We start from the raw sequence: 21770 nt of genomic DNA, 5'->3' as shown, positions 1-21770 counted from the left end.
CGAGCCCTCGGGATAATCGTGTCGCATGGTGTCTTGGTACGGAACCTAGCTTAACGTGCGTCACAGGGTTCTGATGGCGTGCGACGTCGGATTTTGACATTGGTTTAGACGTGACGTGTGACATCGATGGTGACTCATCTGGGACCAAAATATGTCTTATCTCATATATATATATATATATATATATATATATATATATATATATATATATATATATATATATATATATATATATATATATATATATATATATATATATATATATATATATATATATATATATATATATATATATATATATATGAAGTTCAACCGAACCGAAATGACCAAATCAAATCGGGTATGTCGTTCTTTAGCCACATATAATTTAATTCATTTGAGTCTCGAAAAAGAACTTTGACATCGATGGAATACTTTTTTAATTCAATTTTCAACTCGAGTTCATGCCAGTGGGTAGTTGATAAATAAAATATATATTTCGGGCCATATTAAATGCATTGCGACTAATGTTATATTAATAGAGACTATATCTGATTAATAAATACAATATAATTTATAGCTTAGATATAAATTAACTTCGCATGTTTCTTTTTTTTTTTTCATTGGTGAAGATGAAATTTAGCTTAAAATTATAATTCCTGTCAATTTTCATCCTTTAATTTGGTATAAAGAGTTCGCTATCCTCATTAAAATCCCTTCAACTCTTTTCATGTTTTTTTTTGGGTTCGGACAATCCATTTTCTTGATAATGATAACAATAACAATAATAATAATAATAATAATAATAATATTATTATTATTATTATTATTATTAATTAATTAATTAATTAAAAAGATAATTTAATCCCTACCGATCATTGAAGAGCGGCTTCAGTTTCCGAGCTACAAAACGGTAAGAGAGGAACCGAGCACGCTCTTTCAGTCTACTGGATCGAGGAGGAGATGGAGATCGCGAGGAGGAACACAGCGCCGCTTCTCCTTGCTTTCTTCCTCTTCCCTCTCCTGCTTCCAAGATCCGTTTTTGCTGCCAAGCAGGCATTGCCTTCAATCTGTTCCTCCTCTGTTTCCTCCAAAGATCAGAATTTTCTGACACGTTACAATCTGATTTCCTGTTTATGGACGAATCCTTGTTGCAGGCCTATGTAGTGTACCTCGGGGAGCACTCGCACAGCTCCGAATTGTCCCCTCTGGAGGCTTCCAAGAGAGCCACGGAGTCTCACTACGAGCTGTTAGGATCGGTGCTGGAGGAGTAAGAAAGAAATCGTACAAGTAATTTTGGTTTTGATCGATCTATCTTGTCAGAGTCTGATGTTGTTGATCAAAAACAGCAAGGAGAAGGTCCAAGATGCAATCTTCTACTCGTACACCCACCACATCAATGGCTTTGCGGCCTACCTCGAGGTGGAAGAGGCCATGAAGGTATCAGGTAGGGCTTGTCTTCGGTTCTTGTTCAGATGTTGTGCTCTTCGAGAGAAGGTCCTGTTCAATCATTGCTTTCTGTTCTTGTGGTTAGAGTACCCTGGAGTTCTTTCGGTGATTCCTAACAGAGGCTACACACTTCATACTACTCATTCCTGGGAATTCCTCGGCCTCGAGAGGGATGGCAGGGTTCCAAAGCAATCACTGTGGAGAAAGGCTCGATTCGGAGAAGACACCATCATTGCAAATCTTGATACTGGTATCACAGTTCGATTCTGCTTTCTACTTTTTACTACAATTTTTTTCCTCAGGAGAAAATTTGGTTCACTATCATCCTTTCACATCGACAGTTCAGTTTCTGTAACATTTTCATGAAACAACAAATTGTCTTTATCTTATTGATGGGTATTACTTCCATCAGTTTAGAAATGCATCTTGACCTTTTCCTCCATTGCATTGGTAGGAGAAGAAAAGATCTAAAAAGATCAGAAGTCTGCACTTGTTAAAATAGATGACTTGGCTCTGTGCCCTCTGTCGACAGGCACCTTCTTGCCATCTGCGTGTAGTTCTTCACCTCCATTATTCTAATTCAGAATTTGAATCTAGACATGTTGGCAATACCAATCTAAAACATGAAGCTCACTTGCTTCAATTAGTCAATTGGGGACACAAGTGGTGTTCTTTGTCAAAGAAGTATGTCTGGGACCATTGACTAATCAACCAATCCAAGCTTTTATTGACCATTCTCCAACAGTCTATATTGATGGCAAGCTGATTCTTCTAGGCTTGTTTTCTTATGGTTGTGGATGTTTAGGGGTGTGGCCAGAAGCACAAAGCTTTAAAGATGATGACTTGGGACCAATTCCATCAAAGTGGAAAGGAATCTGTCAGAATGACTTTGATGAAAGTTTTTCATGCAACAGGTCTATTTCTGCAGTCTTTACTTCCTTGTCTTTAGAACTTATTCTGGACCAATAATTGGAAAGGGCACTGCCCTTTCTGATAGATGCATGCCACTTGGACCTAAATTTTCTTGTCTAAAAAACATGTACATATGGTGAGAGAGATATAAAGTAGAATCATCTGTCTACTGTATGCTGTAGTCCTTATCATCATGTGATTTTAAGCAATGAGATTCATGAAGTTACCTCCATGTTTATATGTTGCATGATATTGCATTTTTAATTTTCATTTAGCAAAGTCATGGATGTTTCACTTGCTACTACTCTTTTTCAACATTCCATAGATCTTATTAATTTATTTTTTGACTAAGCAGAGGTGTAGGAGCCACCAATTACTTTATATGTGACTTGAACAAAGTAGTTTTAATTGAACTTGACATTTTAAATATGAATAGTTTCACTTGGAGATAATTGAGATAGAACAGAAGCTTCTGCAAAAGAAATGTTCTTCTGAACAAGGTGGAGCAACAAAGCTCCTGTATGTGTTTTCAGTACTATAAATATCCACAGTTATTATTATTTGGATTGTCATACTTTTTTAATATTAGTGAAAGTGAGTGATGTCGATCGATGTCATCTAAATTAGCTGTATCAGCCTACAATGTTCATCACTATTATCATAAGGGAAAATATTATTCTATAGTAAGAAGAAAGAAAGTTTTGAGCCATCAAAGTGAGTTCAAATCTTTGTCAGCTATAGCATGGAAGAAACCCTTAACACAATCTACTTGTTAGTTTTTACACCATAAAAAAATCTCAAACTCATCAATCATGAACACGATAGCACCCATTCCTTCCATTTAAAAGCCTACAACTTTCAGCAGGTACATGCTTTATCCTAATTGATTCAAAGTCCTTATCTCTGACACTTTTCCATTAATTATCTGGCATAACAAGATCTAACTCAACAAAAAAGTATGATAGTTTTGGAAAATATGCAAGTTGATCATACTTTTTCTTTCAAAAATTTGTCTGCTTCTTCAAAGTAAGCACATACTGGATAAAGGTGAACATGACTCCAGATCTTACATTTCTCGTATAATATATATCATGTAGCATTGCCTGAGTGAGTATGTGGGAAGAAAAACACAATTCATCTTCCAGTTTCTTTTATCTGCAGAAGCCAGCTTGATGTCCTAGATAATATAACCTTTCAAAGACTGTACAATCCACCACTATAATGTTTTCTTCCTGGAAAGCTAGAAGACCCTGTTCCAGATCCAACTGATCAAATAGGACACCATGGTCTCCTAAGCCATCATTAAACATTCTTTTACCCTGGCTTGAGATCACCAATCCTGTGCATCCAATCACACACTAACTCTAGTTTTCTGCTTGCTTGCCCATGGATTTAGTTACAGAGAATACAATGAATTAAACGATACTAGTTTGGAGGTATCTGGTGAGGGAGCTCCTGGAGGAGGCATATCTGAAGAACAAATTCATGTTGGCACCCTGCACAAGGATCCATTTTTATTGGTCAAACAACCACTCTGGTCCTGACTTTTTACGGAGATGAAGAGCAGACTTGCTATTAAATATCGTGTGCAGGGTTCCAATAAATAAAGCTTATCAATTTGTATCAAAAACAAGTCTCATAACTTGTATTTCTTTTGTTATTTCAATATTAATGGGATTTAGAACTCACTAATATGAAGTTTGAGGAGGATCAATATATGTAATCTTTTTTTGGTATATTGAGAAGTGTTTCTATAGGAATTTGGAAGCAGTCCTATTGGAATACCAAGTTTTACTAACAATTATGGTTGATGTATGCAAGAAAGAATGTACATGCATGCTTGCTTGCAGTAGATTCTACTGTAGCAGCGAGACAGATTCTGTTGTGTGTTGCAGTCTCAAGAACAATTCTTGGATGCAGGAAGCTGATCGGCGCGAGGTACTTCAACAAGGCTTATGAAGTCATGGTTGGCCCGCTCAACGCCACCTTCCGCTCCCCGCGCGACTACGATGGGCACGGCACACACACCCTCTCCACCGCCGCCGGCGGGGCCGTGCCCGGCGCCAACATCTTCGGCTACGGCAACGGCACGGCCAAGGGCGGCTCCCCCCGCGCCCGCGTCGCAGCTTACAAGGTCTGCTGGCCGCCCGTCAACGGCAGCGAGTGCTTCGACGCCGACATCGTCGCCGCCTTCGACGCAGCCATCGAGGACGGCGTCGACGTCATCTCTGTCTCGCTTGGTGGAGACCCGGTTGACTACTTCCGTGATGGGTTGGCCATCGGGTCCTTCCATGCCGTCAGGAAGGGGATCACGGTGGCCTGCTCCGCTGGCAACTCCGGCCCGCAGCTTGCTACCGTCTCCAACTTGTCACCTTGGATGCTTACTGTGGGAGCAAGCACCATGAACAGGCAATTCCCCTCTTCTCTCATCCTCGACAACAACAAGAGAATTCAGGTTGCTTTCCATCACCCACGTTTACTACCTCTGTTCTCAGTTAATCTTTACCTGATACATATCTGTTTCATTCTTATCAGTCTTTCCTTTTCGATCTTCTTCTACATGACTTTTGGTGCATTTGTTGTTTCTCATCATGTCTCTTCCAACCATCTCACACAGGGGGAGAGTCTTTCTCCAAAGGGATTGCCAGGCAACAATGCCTACCCAGTGATCAGCTCCAGAGAAGCCAAATATGCCAATGCATCGGAGCACAAGGCGTGAGTGAAGTTCTTCTTATATGTCATCCATGGATGCACTTCTGACTTCAACCAACAAGATTAAATGATGACTTGAGTAAAGATTCTTACACCAGTCTTTTGATTCTGCAGTAGGTTGTGCTACTTGGGATCGCTAGACCCGGTGAAGGCGACAGGGAAGATCGTTGTGTGTCTCCGCGGCGTCACTGCAAGAGTGGAGAAGGGGGAAGCAGTTCTGCAGGCTGGTGGCGTCGGTATGGTTCTCGCAAATGATGCCTTCAATGGAAATGAAATCTTAGCGGACGCGCATGTCCTCCCTGCAACCCATATCACCTACTCCGATGGCCTCACCCTCTTCTCCTACCTCGAATCTAACGAGTAAGGTTTCACCGTCGTTCATGTTAAGGCGTATTATAGCAATCAATAACATGCACTGCAATCTTTTCTAGGTCGCCACTGGGGTACATTACCAGCCCGAAGACAGAGCTTGGGACGAAGCCAGCGCCGTTCATGGCGGCCTTCTCCTCTCTGGGGCCTAATACTATCACCCCGGAGATCCTCAAGGTTCGCCAGAGACGCCACATTACTCCTCCCCATGACCGATGCGGCTTGCTTCCATTGTTTAGCTGAAAGCTCTCCACACTGCTTGCAGCCTGACATCACTGCACCAGGGGTGAGTGTTATTGCCGCCTACTCCGCCGCCGTTGGGCCTACAAATCTAGACTTCGACACCCGCCGCGTCGCCTTCAACTCGGTCTCCGGCACCTCCATGTCATGCCCTCACGTCTCCGGCATTGCGGGCCTTCTCAAAACTCTCCACCCTGACTGGAGTCCTGCTGCAATCAAATCAGCGATCATGACGACCGGTAACAATCTTGCATGCTTGGACGAAGACATATTGCAATCATGCTTGATGTCACTTCTCTCGTTGCAGCGAGGACGCGGGACAACATGGAGGAGCCGGTGCTGAACTCGTCCTTCGTCAAGGCCACGTCCTTCGCCTACGGCTCCGGCCATGTCCGGCCGAACCGCGCCATGGATCCCGGCCTCGTCTACGACCTGACGACCAACGACTACCTCGACTTCCTGTGCGCGCTGGGCTACAACTCCACCCAGCTCGCCATGTTCAGCAAAGAAGAAGCCTACTCCTGCCCACCGACCCCACTCCGCATCGAAGACCTGAACTATCCATCGATCACAGTCCCAGAGCTGTCGGTCTCCGCCACGGTGACGCGCGTGGTGAAGAACGTCGGGTCTCCGGGCACGTACGTGGCTCGGGTGAAAGAGCCGACTGGCGTTGCCGTCGCTGTGAACCCCGCGAGGCTCGCGTTTGAGAAGGTAGGCGAGGAAAAGAAGTTTGAGGTGACAATGAAGGCGAAGGACCGCAAATCATGGAACAGTGACTACGTGTTTGGGGCACTGATATGGTCCGATGGCAAACACTGTGTTAGAACTCCTCTGGTGGTGAAATTTAGCTCATGGAAGCCATGAATTGGGAGATTGTGAGCTTCTAATATCTTTTCCTTTTTGTTTCTTTTCTGATTGGTGGGCACGATTGATTGAAAGATTACTTAGTTTGTGTGAAAGATTACTGTCGTGTTCAATTATGGCTAACAATAAAGGCAAAGTTCCTTTTTCTTTTTTCTGTTCTCATTGATAATTTGAGGACTTGCATATGATATAAGATTACAAAATATGATAGACTAAGAAGGCCAATATTTTCTTGCCAGTAAAACTTTTCTTTTTGTATAAGTCATTACTGGATTGTTTGAGATTATGAGAAATTTTTTTCTTTGGTAAATATTCATAAAATTGATAGGTTTTATTAGTCTTGATGAAAGAAATAAGGTAAGATGCTAGATATGTTTTTTTCAAAAATCTATCATAAACCATTCATTTATCAATCCTAGCTATCCAAATCGGATCGAAAATTGATCCTTATAATTTATATTTTTTTAAAGAAGAATATATAATTACATATTATGTTTTGAGTACAAAATATAATTGAGTCTTACTCACTTTTATCCTTATAATAAAAGAAATACTTCAATACCATTAAATTTTTTTTAATAATAAATAAATAAAGGTGAGAAACTTGCATATATGGCCTTTTAGTTAATCTAAGTTAGTTGATTAGTATCCCCTTGAAATATATTGAAAAAAAAACATGGAATCAACTATTTTTATATTCATTGTTTAAATGTTTTTAAATTTAATGATAATTATGACTCGTAGTATTGACTCTAAATTTAATGGATTGATATCAATAGGAGTGACATGTAGATGAGGGGTAAATATGATATTTCCAAACTTGAAAGAGGATAGATATGTAAGAACAGCTAAAAGATAATTAGTTCCTTTCTAACCCACATTATTAAAGCCGTCATTAGCCGACGAAATCTCGATTACTCCACCCCATTCGCTGTCTGGGAACGGGAAAGTGCATTCGTCCTTACAAAGCAGTATATACGACTCAGGGTGCGACCGAATCACATACCGTCCATGACATTTCCGACGGCTGCAACGGCACGTGTATTCGTGCAATACTCGATCCAGTCAAAGCCAGGAGCACGGACAACGTCCCACGTACCCTATTCGACGCTTGTTGGTACAAGAGCCATTAGACCATCGCTCTTGCAAGAATCATCCTCTTGCTACCGCTCCATTACAGAGGCGGGGGGAGAGAGAGAGAGAGCTTTCGGGCCCTACGATTGGTTGCGTGCCCGACCAAGCTACAAATCGGTGAAGGACAGAGGAGGCAAAGAAGAAATCTTGCGAGAATTTGTCGAGAACTTGTCGATTTCACGCGTAAAGATTCGCTTTTTGGAGGTGTTGAGATGCGCAGACTTCTTCTCGTTTGACTATCTCTGCTCCTCTTCTCTCTTAATGCAGATTCCCGAAGTAGCTGAGGGCGTTGAGTTTCGTGCCTTTTTCACACGAGCAGGACTCGGGATTCCGATGATTTCCGCGGCTGGAGGAGCTGGTGATTCTTCTTTTTCCTCCGTCTTTTCGTGCTCTCGTTCGAATCGTGGTCTAAGCTCGGTGATTTGGGTGGTATTGTCAGTGCTTTGTTTCTCCGATTTGATGTTTCTGGGTCGAATTAGTCGAGGAGGCTGAGATTTGTGCTCAATTTCTAGGGTTTCTACTCTTGGTTGGCTAGGGTCGATTTATTTTCCTCCATTTTGAGGTTTCTTTGTGGCAGCAGAGCTGTGATGTATCTGGATCTGGATGTTTTTGTTCCGTTGGTAGTAGTAATTTTTTGTAAGATTTGGTGCTAATAAGAGCTCCAAAGACCCATTTTTGGTTCTTGAATCATCAAGAAAATAGGGCTTCGGCCGTGCATCGTTTTCCTATCACTTTAGGGGCCCAGTAAAAGTCATTTTAAAGCTGCTTTTTTGGTGGGTTCTACTAGATCCTTAGTTTCATTCTCAAAATCTATTTGTCCGACCACCTTAGTTTTCATTTCACGAGTGAAATAATGGAAATGCTTCCGGTTAATGTTGATTCTTGTTCTCTATTCTGGTTGGTGTGTTTGTCAGTAGTTCTCTGCTACTGAAGAGTAATTGATGTGGAAACTGGTGGCCACTGATTTTTTAGCTGTTCTTTTGAGAGAGGCTCTTTGCTATATAGAAGTTACCTCTCTGATAACACACCAACCCTTGGGTTTTCTGGTTTGACTCTCTTGAGCTTGTTAGTCGATGTATGATGGGATGCTGTTCCCAGACCTTTATACAATGTATTATGACATTGTCTTAATTTAGAAATTACAACTTCGGGCTGAACCACATGGAATTGTTGAAAGCTTGACACTATTAGAAGGCAGAACTGCTTGGAGATGTTGGCTGATGATTTGTCATGGTTTGATGCCACTAAATTATGAAGTCATTGGAATATTTAGCTGGTACATTGATGTATTGGCCTTTGGTTGACCATGCTTCAGCTTGTAATACAACAATTATGATGAGCTGATTGCCTCTGAAGATTGTGAAAATTTTAGATGTCATTTCAGTAGGGTAATGGTTATTCCTATTCTTGTTCCAGACTATTTTCCCTTTCCAATGTGGAGTTTCCTTACAGTGGAATCTTGATTTGTACCCTAAAACCATCACAAAACATATACCGTAGTGTCACGAACGATCATCGCGCACTCATAACATCTTCGCTCAACGAATCGTTTGTCGCTTTTGCATGCTTGTACATATGCTTGGCAACATGTTTTGCCTGGTTTTGTATGTTTTTGCTTGAAAAATGTAAGGAAGAACAGTTCGCAACGCTGTAACGTGATTGCCCACAACGTCGCTCAAAACTACCCAAAAATGGCTCTGTTTTTGCGTGCCACGGCCTGTTTTCTATAGACCGCAGTCGCACGCAAAACATTAGCCATCTTAGACCCCTGGAACCCCCCGAGTGGCACAGGGGTGGATGGGGTTTCGAGGTAGTGTTGGGCGTTAATCGGTATACACAAGTTCGCACGTTAACTTGACGAGAACTTGCCATCGCGTCCGACACTCAGTGAGCAATCATTTGTGGACTTGCTATTGTTCGTTTGGTCTTTCTAAAGTCCTTGTTTTCTCCTTCCTCTCTTTTCTCTTTTACACTCAAAGTCTTTGTCGAATTGCTTGTAAAACTTTCCTCTTCGCGAGACGTCGGGACTTGTCTGTCGCTCGCTTTCAAACTAATCAACTTCATCTTTTTACTAAGCGAGGCTGCAAATTGATTGACCCTTTGCGGACACATATCGCAAGGATGTTGCATGACTTAGGTAATCTCAGCTAAGTATGAGAAGTTGGCGCAAGGGTGCTTCACTAATTAGGCAACTCCAGCTAAGTTCGTGACTTTGCTGCAAGGGTGCCTCACGACTTAGGTAATTCCAGCTAAATCTGTGACATTGTGGTATTAGAGCGGGTAAGCAATTCGAGCAAATAACGAAGAAACTTCGTAATCTCGCAATGGTAAAGCATTGTGGCGAATCGAGCAAGATGGGGCAAGTCGGACCATTGCCCTAAGTAGCCGCAGGTGGGCTGCAAGTGCAAACTCGATTGCATGATGTTGGAGCCGCTTAGGAGCAGCGCGATAGCGAACATGATGAGCTAGAAGTTGGCTATTCTCTGCGACCGGAGGAGGCGCAATCTGGAGCGCCAACCGAGAAAAAGAGCCACAAGGAGAGACACAGCGGCGGAAACCCGCCTTGATGTTCTTGAAGCGAGTTTGGAGGAACTCTACCAAGGCTAATGAAGGTTTCTTAGGGCAGAGAGCTCGCAAGAAGAAACTAAATCTCGAATCGGCAAGGTTGAGTCCCTAGTCGATCGATTGATGGAAGACACCAAAGACTTCGTGCAAAATCTGCATGAAGTCATGGCGGAACTCACTTCCAGAGTGACATTGCTCACAAGGGCGCTAAACGCGGGAGTGAGCAACACCCGTGTTGCGCCATCACAAAACTCGAGGGCACCCGAGCCGCATTGCTACGGGGGTGCCAAGGATGCAAAGGAGCTCGAGAATTTCTTGTTCGACATGGAACAATACTTTCGAGCTACAAGGCCCGATTCTGAAGATGCTAAAGTTTTGATAGTAATTATGTATCTGAATGGGGATGCAAAACTTTAGTGGCGAACCTGTGGGGAAAAGATCCAACATGGTTGGTGTCGAATGGACACATGGGAGGATTTGAAACGGGAGTTGAGAACTTAGATCCTACCCAAGAACACAGAGTTCGTCGCAAGGAGGAAGCTAAGACAACTCCACCAAAGTACTTCCATTCGGGACTACGTGAAATAATTCTCCGCATTGATGCTAGACATACAAGACATATTCGAAAAGGATAAGCTATTTAGCTTCCTCGATGGCCTGAAACCATGGGCATAATAGGAACTACATTGAAGGAATGTCACCGATGTGATCGAGGCAATTGTTGCTGCGAAAAGGCTCATTGACTTTGTTTCCTTGGAGGACTCGGGGAAAAAGAAACAATCTTCAGGAAATCGGCCTTTAAAATATTCTCGAGGGAAGGAGCTCGGGGGCGAAAGAAGGAAGAAGAGTTCCCACAAAAGGCTAAGCTCAAAAGGCAAGGCTCCAAAACCTAGCGGATGCTTCTTGTGCGGAGGACCGCACATGGTGAGGGAGTGCCCACAGAAACAAGCACTCAATGCCTTAATAGCTTCAATCCACCCCCCTAAATCAGACAAGCACAAGGCCATCGCCCTTAGTTCGAGTAGTTCGGAATCCAACAACGACGATGAGGAGTCGCAAGGACCCCGGATGGGAGCAATGTATTTGTTGAATGCGTTACGGGGTCAAGTGGGGGAAAGTTTGAAGACGAAGCCATAGAAAGCAGGGAGCAGCGAGCTAATGTACGTGGACATCAAGCTCAATGGTCGAACAACCTGTGCGATGGTGGACACGGGCGCCACCCACAATTTCATTACCAATAAAGAAGCAAGGCGACTTGGGCTAAACTTGGAGAATAACCCAAGTCGGATGAAGGCAGTGAACTCGGAGGCTAAGCGGATCTCCGTATTAGCAAAGGCGGTACCCATCAAGATCGAAACATGGAGCAGAAGCACAAACATGATGGCAGTGCCACTGGATGACTTTTAAGTAATTCTCGGAATGGAGTTCATACATGCAACAAAGTTGGTAATGCCATTCCTAAACTCCCTATGTCTAATGGGAGGCGACAAACCTTGTGTGGTTCTTGTTTCTCGAGGAGGAATCAAGGACCCACAACAAATATCAGCATTACAACTAAAGAAGGAGGTGCGAAAAGGAGATTTAACTTTCGTGGCCGCTGTAAAATTGGAGCCACTTGACGGGGAGGTCATTCATGAACCTGCTGTAGTGGCAAACATTTTGAAGGAGTTCACAGACGTTATACCGCTCGAGTTGTCGAAAACTCTGTCACCACACAGAGGCATGGATCATCGTATCGAGTTGGAGCTAGGAGTGAAGCCTCCAGCGAGACCACCATACCACATGGCCCCTCCAGAGTTGGCAAAGCTCAGGAAGCAGTTAGACGAACTACTAAACGGTGGTTTCATCCGCAATTCAAAAGCATCATTCAGAGCTCTAGTCCTCTTCCAAAATAAATAAGATGAGAGCCTTTGATTATGCGTCGACTGTCAAACCCTAAACAAGGTGACGGTGAAAGAACAAGTATCATATCCCGCTCATCGCAGACTTGTTCGACCAATTGGGCAAAGCAAAGTATTTCTCAAAACTTAACCTTCGGTCGAGGTACTGGCAAGTGCATATTGGTGAAGGCGACGAAGTGAAGACTACCTGTGTAACCATGTATGGAGCGTTCAAGTTCTTGGTGATGTCATTCGGCTTAACTAATGCTCCAGTCACATTCTGTACTCTCATGAACCAACTATTCAAGGAGTATTTGGACAAGTTTGTAGTGATATACTTGGACGACATTATCGTTTACAACCAAACGCTCGATGAACATATCGAGCACCTTCGAGCAATTTTCAAGGTTCTCAGGGAGAACACTTTGTTCGTGAAAAGGGATAAGTGCTACTTTGCTCAGACGGAGATTTTGTTCCTAGGGCATCGAATCGGTGACGGTTCCAGATAGATAAATTAAAGGTGCAAGCTGTGGCGGAATGACGAACACCAAATAAGGTGCTAGAGCTGAGATCCTTCCTTGGTTTCGTCAACTACTACTGGCACTTCATAGCTAGGTATTCGAAGCGCGCAGCTCCACTGACGAAGTTGCTGAAGGAGCAGCCTTGGCGATGGTCTGATAAATGTGAAGCAACATTCCAAGATCTAAAGGCTATTGTGTTGGAAGAACCATTACTCAAATTGCCGAACTATGAGAGCCTTTCGAAGTCCATACAGATGCTTTAGACTACTATTGGGGGAGTACTCATGCAGGAGGGTCATCCGGTGTCCTATGAAAGTCGCAAGCTCAATAAGACCGAGCGGCGACATCTAGTGCACGAGAAGGAGATGACAACAGTAGTCCACTGTTTATGAGTTTTGCAGCACTACCTTCTCGGATTGCTATTTGTGCTGAGGATGAACAACACCGTTTTGAGTTATTTCTAAACTCATAAGAAATTCTTCCCAAAACAAGCATTATGACAAGACTTGCTTGCCGAGTTTGACATGGCAATGGAGTACAAGCCCGGAAGAACAAACGTCGTGGCCAATGCATTTTGTCGGAAAGTGGAGCTGGTGAAGGCCATGTAGTTGGATGGCGGAGGCCAAGCAAGTCAATTGTGCTCCAACTTTCTTTCCAGAATCAAGGATGGACTGCACAGTGATCCCCAGGCAGTAACCTTGATGCAACTAATTAAAGAAGGCAAGACACAATGATTTTGGGTCCAGGAGGGACTTGTCTACACAAAAGGGAATAAGATTTATGTTCCTCGAGCGGATAATTTGAGGCGTGAACTCTTGAGAGAGTGGTACAATTCCCTTTGGGCTGGACATCCGAGCATTCACCGAACATTGGCTCTCGTGGAGAGGGTCTTCTATTGGCCAAAGATGGGGACTAATGTGGAGGAATACATTCAAACATACCTTACTTGCCAACAAGATAAGGTAGAGCAACGAAAGCCGGTAGGACTTCTGGAGACGTTGCTTGTACTAGAAAAGGTCGTGGGAGAGCATTTCCTTGGACTTCATATTAAGCTTACTGGCAGTAGGGGAACTTGGATCGATACTCGTGTTGGTCGATCGGTTTTTGAAATATGCAACATTCATTACTGCACCCCTACACTGTTCAGCAGAGGAGGCGACCAAGTTGATGATGAAGAATGTGATGAAGTATTAGGGTTCCGCACAATATCATCAATGATCGAGATGTTCGGTTCTTAGGACGATTCTGGATCAAGTCATTCAAATTGCTAGGGTCCAAGTTATACTTTTCCACAAGCCTCCACCCCAAATAGATGGCTAAACTGAAAGAATAAATTCACTCCTTGAGCAATATCTTCGACACTACGTGAGTGCCAACCAACAGGATTGGGTGAAGCTGTTGGACATTGCCCAATTCTCTTACAACTTGCAATGGAGCTTTACGTCCAACAAGAGCCCCTTCGAGATCATTACGGGACAGTAGTCGTCGACTCCTCACACTTTAGCAATTGGTTATACCGAGAGTCGTCCGTCAGCATATCACTTTGCGAAGGAATGACACCGAAATGCAGATATTGTGCGGGATTAGTTGGAGAAGACAGTTAAAAAGATGAAGAAGTTGGTAGACTTGGGAAGGTGACCATAAGAGTTTAAAGTTGACGACTTGGTGTTGGTGAAGCCCCAACCAGCATTACTCCAGTTCTTTAGGCAAAAAGTGCACAAGGGATTGGTGCGCAAGTACAAAGGACCCTTCCCAATTATCAGTAGGGTAGGTAATGTCTCTTACAAGTTGCAATTGTCGGCGTGAGCCAGAGCCTCCTACCAGAAACGAGTTGAAACCACTTTAGCGGATCACAAGACAAAGCTACCTAACGGAGCGGGGCAAACCGAATACCTGTTGAAGTGGCGAAAACTTTCCCGAACAGAAGCCAGTTGGGAGCCTGAAGATGCCCTATGACACGAAGAAGCAATCATTAAAGCCCACCAACAAGCGTCGACGAGGGCGTCGATAGTTTAAGTGGGGGAGAATGTCACGAACGGTCGTTGCGCACCCGCCACATCTTCGCTCAACGAACCGTTCGTCGCTTTGACATGTTTGTACAGATGCTTGACAGCATGTTTTGCCTTGGTTTTATGTGTTTTTACTTGAAAAATGTAAGCAAGAACAGTTCGTAGCACTACAGTGCGACTGCTCACCACGCCGGGCAAAACTGTCGCAAAATGGCTCCGTTTGCGTGTGTCACGGCTTGTTTTTCGTAGACCGCAGCCGCGCACAAAACTTCAGCCATCTCAGACCCCTGGAACCCCCCGGGTGGCACAGGAGTGGATGGGGCTTCGGGGAAGTGTTGAGTGTTGATCGGTATACACAAGTTTGCATGCTAACTTGATGGGAACTTGCCATCGCGCCCAACACTCGGTGAGCAGTCGTTTATGGACTTACGACTGTTCGTTTGACCTTCTAAAGTTCTTGTTTACTCCTTCCTTTCTTTTCTCTGTTGCGTTCAGTTTGTTGAATTGCTTATAAAGCTTCCCTCCTCGCGAGATGTCGGGATTTGTCCCACGCTCACTTTCGAACTAATCAACTTGCTCTTTGTACAGGTCCTAATGCGAGGTTGCAAATTAACTGACCCTTTGCGGATGCATATCATAAGGGCGCGTCATGACTTAGGTAATCCTAGCTAAGTCCGAGAAGTTGGCACAAGGGTGCTTCAGGACTTAGGCTACTCCAGCTAAGTCTGTGACTTTGCCGCAAAGGTGCCTCACGACTTAGGCAATTCCAGCTAAGTTCGTGACAATAGGCACCCACCTTGATTTTTTTTAATATAACCATGTACTAAATGTTATCCATGTAAAGTTCATTAAATCACAATGATTAGCTCAATAACATGCAAAGAACTCTATTCTGTATTGTCATATTAATAGCAGTATAAATGTTGTGAAATGACATAAATGCTGTGTGACAATCTAGAACGTTGAGCTCTTTGGAAAATTCTAAATAGCTACTTATTGGAAATTTTTAAATAATCCTAACAATTACTTATTTAGCTGTATGAACAAGGTATCATACTATATGGGCTGGTATGATTCATATTTTCTTAATAGTTTTTTTGGGTGATATTTGGCAGATGGGCTGGTATTCCATCCGGTATACCGACACCACACCAATATGGTAGACTACTGAAATCGGTATTAGACCAGGAATTAAATGTTAGAAAAAACACTTGAAAAGGTTAGTATTGCTGAGATGAATATGTGGATTGGGAATAGGATGAATATGAAATGCACCTTTGTGGACAGATTTGATGTAGCTCTAGAATAAGATTAACAAGGAAAAACCTTTTAAATTTGTCTAGACTTGCCTACAGAAGTCCTATAAATATTCTGATTAGATGCGGTGGATTGGTGGTGTGAAAAGAGGTAGAGTCATATTAGATAATTTTATTTGAAACAATAATAGACATCTAATTGTGCTTAATTTGACTAGTGATATTGTCCTAAATAGAGCTTAGCGGTAGAAAAGACCCATATAGCTGTCCCCAAATAGTTGGAATGTTATGGTTTGTTTTTGTTATTGTGAAGTTGCTATGGCCTTGGATAAAAATTGTAATGCAAACTATGTCTTGCCCTGATATCTATCCTTAAATTTTTCAAAATGTGCTGTATGAGTATTATTTTCCCTTTCTTATTGATGAGACATTCAATGACAATTGCGTCATTCAAAACCAATCTGAAGTATTCGCTTGGCTACAGCAATTCAGTTGTTCAAAGCCAGCAATTAGAATTAAGCCGCAAAAGTATGGGCCCTATCAATGGAGTGAACAATTCCAGCAACCCCAGTTTAGCCTCAAGACAGCGTTTGAGGTGGACAAATGAACTTCATGAACGTTTTGAAGATGCTGTCACACAGCTTGGTGGACCAGATAGTAAGTGCTAATTGCTTTTACAACAATTCAATATTTCATTGTGGTGAAGCTGAATTTAGAAATTTGAAGTTTGACCAAAAACTTCCTATGCATATACTAATGTAAATTCGAAGATGCAATGATCTCAACATCCAGTGCTTTCTGGAAAAAGATTATGCAAGTTTATGTGGTGTACACAATGTAGAACGTCACATGAGACCAGTGGAACTACTACAAGCAAACCATACAAAAAGTAATCTTCTGATATTAGTATATCAACTTGAGAAAAAAGCTTTAATTACTTCAATATTTAGTAGTAATCTTTTAGTAAGGACAAGTGTAATTGGATGATGTAGGGTACAATGATGTCATCAAAGTCTCAAGTGTTCTCTATGATTGGCCTAACTCATTATGTTTCTTCTTTAGAATGTAAAAAATCATGTTAAACAAATAAACTTTAATTGGTAGGGACATTCTTATGCAACCTTTTTATTTTATCTGGGTGGTATAATACATGAGGTTCTTGTCAATGTGGGATCTAAGGGGAGTTAATGCACACAATACTATTAATTTTATTACTGAGGGAGTCCTAATTAGTTATCATTTGTGAGCCATAGCAGAAATTCAGTACCATGTTCTCATTTTGTTTAAAAATCTTCTTACTAACTTGGAGCTATCTGTCCTTTGAAAAAACAAAAACAGGTTTCTTTTCTTCCTGACTTGCATTAATCTGATAAAAAGTTTTGTTTAAAGCCTAAGTGGCCTTCTACAAGTCTCTATCAGATTAGCTGTACTAGTCATATTGTAGGATATCAGTTTCTAAATTTTTGTAGTTGGTCACCTTCTTAGGATTCATACATACATTAAAATTCATTAATATTTTAGTCGAATAATAAGCTCAATAGTTTGTAGTAGATGCCCAACCAAATTTGGTAAATTGCTTTTCTATAAAATTAGTTTCTAGTTGGCAACCTTTTCAGATATGTTATTTGTGTCCACTAAATGGATGATTCATGACAGGAGCAACTCCTAAGGGTGTTCTTAGAATCATGGGTGTACCAGGGCTAACAATATACCATGTGAAGAGTCATTTACAGGTTTCAACTATGAGATGTCATTTCTTAGAATTTTTCTTTTTATGCTGTGCTTTTCTTATTTTGGTTTCTTTTGATCCACTCAGAAATATCGGCTTGCAAAGTATGTACCAGAGTCTTCAGCTGATGGTAGGTATAAACATGTTTAGCTAGATTTGACTGAGCTTTTTAGTATTTCGTAATGGAATCACGTTCTTTATATGCAAAGATTTTAAGCACCATGAGATAAAATTTTCATCATCTGGATTTGATTTTACTAGGTCTTCATGTTGCAGGTACTAGGTCTGAAAAGAAAGATGATGACAACCAGATTTCAGGGCCTGAAAGCTCTTCGTAAGTATAAGATCAAATCTCCTTTGTACAAATATGCATGGATATTTCATTCCTAAATTGTTTCCAGATTTGTTTTCATGTAAATAATGTATGCTCTAGATAGTCATTGTTTGATGCGATCCATCTTGTACCATGATCGTTTTTAGATACCTGAGACTATTGCTCATACATGTAGCTAAGTCAAATAATGGAATGTTTTCAGCTAGTTGCATGCTTCCTACACTTTGCTGCTTGGATCCACATTGTAAGGAAGAGTCTGCTTTTCAGATTTCTCATGTTCTTTTCTATGTTAATCATGTTACCTGAATTTCTTGGTTGGCATGGCTGTCAGAATTGCTTTCCTTTTTAAGCAGTGAAAATCCCGCATTCATGGAAAAGCAAGTACCAAAGGATAATCATCAATGATAACTCGCCAAGAAGGTTCTTTGCTGCTCCTTTTTTGACACTTGAAATTTTGACAGGAAGAATGTAACAACATTGGTGTTGCTACCAGTTTCACAAAAAATACACTCAACTCAAGCATAAAACCTTCATTACGAAAATACTATCTTAACATTTACCCTGAATTTTTTTACTTTTACTATTTTTCTTTATTTTGCTCTCTCATGTATTGCTTTTCAACTTTACAAATCAGTATCTCTTTATACAACTTCTGATTCATTGGAGACTTAGACACTTCCAAACCATTTGAAAACTTACTTTTGCAAAGCTTGGGTGGGTCGCGGCAGCAGTTGAAGGTCCAAGACTAGGGAAGATGTTTCCATAGCACTTGCAGCAAAGATTGGGGAGCTTTTATCACTTTTCTTAGTGGAAATTTTGGCTGCTAATCTTGTAAAATTCTGCATCGATCTATTTCTGCTATTCAAGTTGTATTCTAGAGGAAGCACCAGCTTGACTTCTCCTTTTATAGATGCTATTTAGATAAATATAAATATGTATCAGTCAAGGATATTTTATGAAGTTGTGGCAAGCTTGTACCTTTCTCCTTTTTCTCTTTTCCGGAAACATAACTATATGCCTATCTTTGCTATTTTGCTTTCATTTGCCAGATACACATGGTTCTGCTGTGAATTAATCAGTTAATGGTTCTTTATAGTTATTTTCTTTTTCCTCGCATCCATGAGCTCCTGCTTTGGAGCATTTATAATTTATTAGTGTGATATGCAGTCAAGCTAAAAGACTAATTTCTTTCCTCAGTGGAACACAAATAACTGAAGCACTCAAGTTGCAGATGGAAGTCCAAAAGAGGCTTCAAGAACAACTCGAGGCAAGTTAAACACATATGACAGTAAGGATGATTCAGCTTCAGCATTCTATCTTCATTTGTGTTACTACTGAATTACATGATTATATGGCTTTACAATAAATTGTGGGTTTGCACTTGAGTTTGGTAGAGAAGCTGATCTTCTGCTCAGAGGATTACTCTAATGGTAGCATTTTATTCTGATTTCTCAGTACTGATTCTAAGAAATATGTATGGGAAAAGCTCTGAACCGTGTAAAGAATGTACCAGTGAGATCTTCATGAATTATAAGCACATCCATTAATGAAAGCATGCATGCATTTTTTATCTCATGCACTATTTTTTTTTTTTTGCAAAATCATGAATGCTAGAAGCAATTTGCTTCCTTTAATTGATCATACAACATAAATTATACCCGATTGCTAAGAGGCGAAGAGCATATTGTTTGCAAAATTCTTGTTGTTTATAGAATTCACTGAACCCCTGCCTTTCTCTCTATTCCATTGAGGGATTGTTGGAAATCTAATCTCATGTTGCTTATTTGTACTTTGCTGATATAATCGTTATAATTCATTAGTCATTTCACTCTTAAACATGTTACAGAAGAAGTAAATAGAATCACTTCTCATAAATTTCAGTATCAACTCAACCAAATTTATTTATGCATGATAAAACTGATGCATATGTTAGATTGTCAATGCTATATATAGTAAAATCACCTTGACAATATACAGCATATGGTTCAGCAACCTGTTTTCTGTTTTTTATATAAACTTGCAGAAATGTGCAGATATTACATGAGTGTCAGAGGGACCTCATAGATATGATTTATCCTCTGTCCTTGATATCTTTTCATGCTAATGGACATAATTTAGAACATATTTTTCTGGCTACTTTCATAATAATAGATCGACATTAATAAGGCAACAACTAAACTGGATCAAGCACATATCTGGTAATTGGATTAAGTGATCTGTTGACTCTGGGGACTTTTCATTGATTGAGAGCATCCTTCCAATATCTGATTATATAGAAAATTTTTCTTTGTTTCTTCGAAGGGAAAAAAAAAATTAAATACTACAAGTAGCACCTCCAATCTCAAGACTTTCTGAAAATAATCTCATATCTGTTAATTTACCTTCATTTGTAACCATATAATGAATTAGTGGATTACTTACCAAAAGATGTCTATGGCCTTAGATGGGAAAATTTTTAAATATTATCTGGCTTCCATCTCATTGACAGTCCATTGCAGTTTCTGTCTTTAGAAACCTTATCTCTGCTTTTAACTTGTTTATTTGTAACTAGACATGTAACGATGCATGTGCGAAAGGAAAATGCAATCTGAATTCTCTAGTTTGCGGTGAAATGGGCCTAAAAGTTGAGTTATTCAATAAGCAAAGAATGTTGTTGCCCCAAAATGTGGAGCTTATATTTATGGACTAAGAGATGATTGTTGATTGCAATATACTCAATTTATAGATCCCATCTTCTCTAGTAATTGTTGATTATGGGCCTCAGAGAAGGTTTCTACATCAGTTTATATGTTAACATCTTCTACATTTAATTTGTTTCCATTTACAAATTAGGCTGGCTGTGCTGCTATCACATAGTTCTTATTTGTTTTGCCTATTACTTACAAACATTATACATTTCCCTTCGCAAAATATTGCATGTAAACAGCTTATGAGATCATTTAGAAGAACTTTGATTTAATGTGCCACCTGATGGTACTACTGCCTTTTGTGAAGTTAAAGTGATACGTGAACTAAGCTTCTGAAATTATTGGCAGGTACAAAGGCAGCTGCAGCTAAGGATAGAAGCTCAAGGCAAGTATCTAAAGAAGATCATCGATGAGCAGCAGCGACTTAGTGGTGTGCTAGCTGAATTACCTGGAGCAGGCACTACTGCACCCACCCCAGTTGGTCACTGCTTAGACTCTGAGAAGACGGACCCATCAACACCAGCTCCAGCTTCAGAATCCCCCATCCAAGATAAAGCCATTGGTAGGGACAATGGAGATACTGATGCCATCTTCAAGAGCATTTCATGTGATGATTCGTTATCCTCCCACCGGGAGCCACTGACCCCTGACTCCAGCTGCCATGTTCGCTCCTCTTCATCAAGCCCAAGGCATGAGAGCTCTACCAAGAGGCTGCGGGTTGGTGCCATCCCTGGGCATGGGAAGACAGAGTTGGTGCTTGCTCATATACTAGAGTCAAGCTCGGGCTCAGACTTCCAACACTGATGCCTGCTGCTCGAACATGGAGAAGATGCACTTCGATTCGTCCTGAACTTCAGTCTGCAATGATCAGCTTGGAAGTTGATGCTGGAAGTTTTACATGATTGAATCATGTAATGCAGTTTCTTGTAGTATGCCATTATTAATCGTATCTAGTGATATCATGTTCGGATAATGTGATAGCTGTTTCACTGAGTGTATGGCATATTAAATTTATGTGGATATATGTTGTTAGGAATAGGAGATGGTTATGCTTATTATATGACATTAACGCTTGTATCGTTTATAACATCCTCGTTTCAGTTAGTTTTATGTTATAATATGCAATCAAA

General features: G+C 41.1%; 2 protein-coding genes across 6 annotated transcripts; both read left to right on the top strand.

Annotated features, from left to right (window-relative positions):
- The first annotated feature begins 876 nt into the window (after window positions 1-876).
- LOC135609856 (subtilisin-like protease SBT5.3) lies at window positions 877-6675 on the top strand. Its single transcript, XM_065103587.1, has 11 exons — window positions 877-1035; window positions 1137-1249; window positions 1329-1426; window positions 1514-1678; window positions 2234-2342; window positions 4261-4795; window positions 4958-5055; window positions 5167-5412; window positions 5484-5598; window positions 5687-5900; window positions 5969-6675. Exons 1-11 carry the CDS (start codon window positions 943-945, stop codon window positions 6523-6525), a joined length of 2343 nt encoding a protein of 780 aa, XP_064959659.1. The 5' UTR covers window positions 877-942; the 3' UTR covers window positions 6526-6675.
- Window positions 6676-7682: 1007 nt separating this feature from the next.
- LOC103981184 (myb family transcription factor PHL7) lies at window positions 7683-21750 on the top strand. Of its 5 annotated transcripts, none has more exons than XM_065103585.1 (9): window positions 7683-7842; window positions 7927-8017; window positions 15223-15292; window positions 16375-16547; window positions 17547-17623; window positions 17707-17749; window positions 17896-17953; window positions 19151-19220; window positions 20989-21750. In XM_065103585.1, exons 4-9 carry the CDS (start codon window positions 16421-16423, stop codon window positions 21442-21444), a joined length of 831 nt encoding a protein of 276 aa, XP_064959657.1. In that variant the 5' UTR covers window positions 7683-7842; window positions 7927-8017; window positions 15223-15292; window positions 16375-16420; the 3' UTR covers window positions 21445-21750. The 5 variants fall into 5 exon arrangements, with proteins under 5 accessions (XP_064959657.1, XP_064959658.1, XP_009396092.1 ...); XM_065103586.1 differs by having other exon boundaries at window positions 15223-15352; XM_009397817.3 differs by lacking the exon at window positions 15223-15292.
- Window positions 21751-21770: the final 20 nt, after the last annotated feature.

The sequence above is a fragment of the Musa acuminata genome, chromosome BXJ2-4, assembly GCF_036884655.1.
Source record: "Musa acuminata AAA Group cultivar baxijiao chromosome BXJ2-4, Cavendish_Baxijiao_AAA, whole genome shotgun sequence".
NCBI lineage: Eukaryota > Viridiplantae > Streptophyta > Magnoliopsida > Zingiberales > Musaceae > Musa > Musa acuminata.
This window is presented reverse-complemented; position numbering and strand designations above follow the sequence as displayed.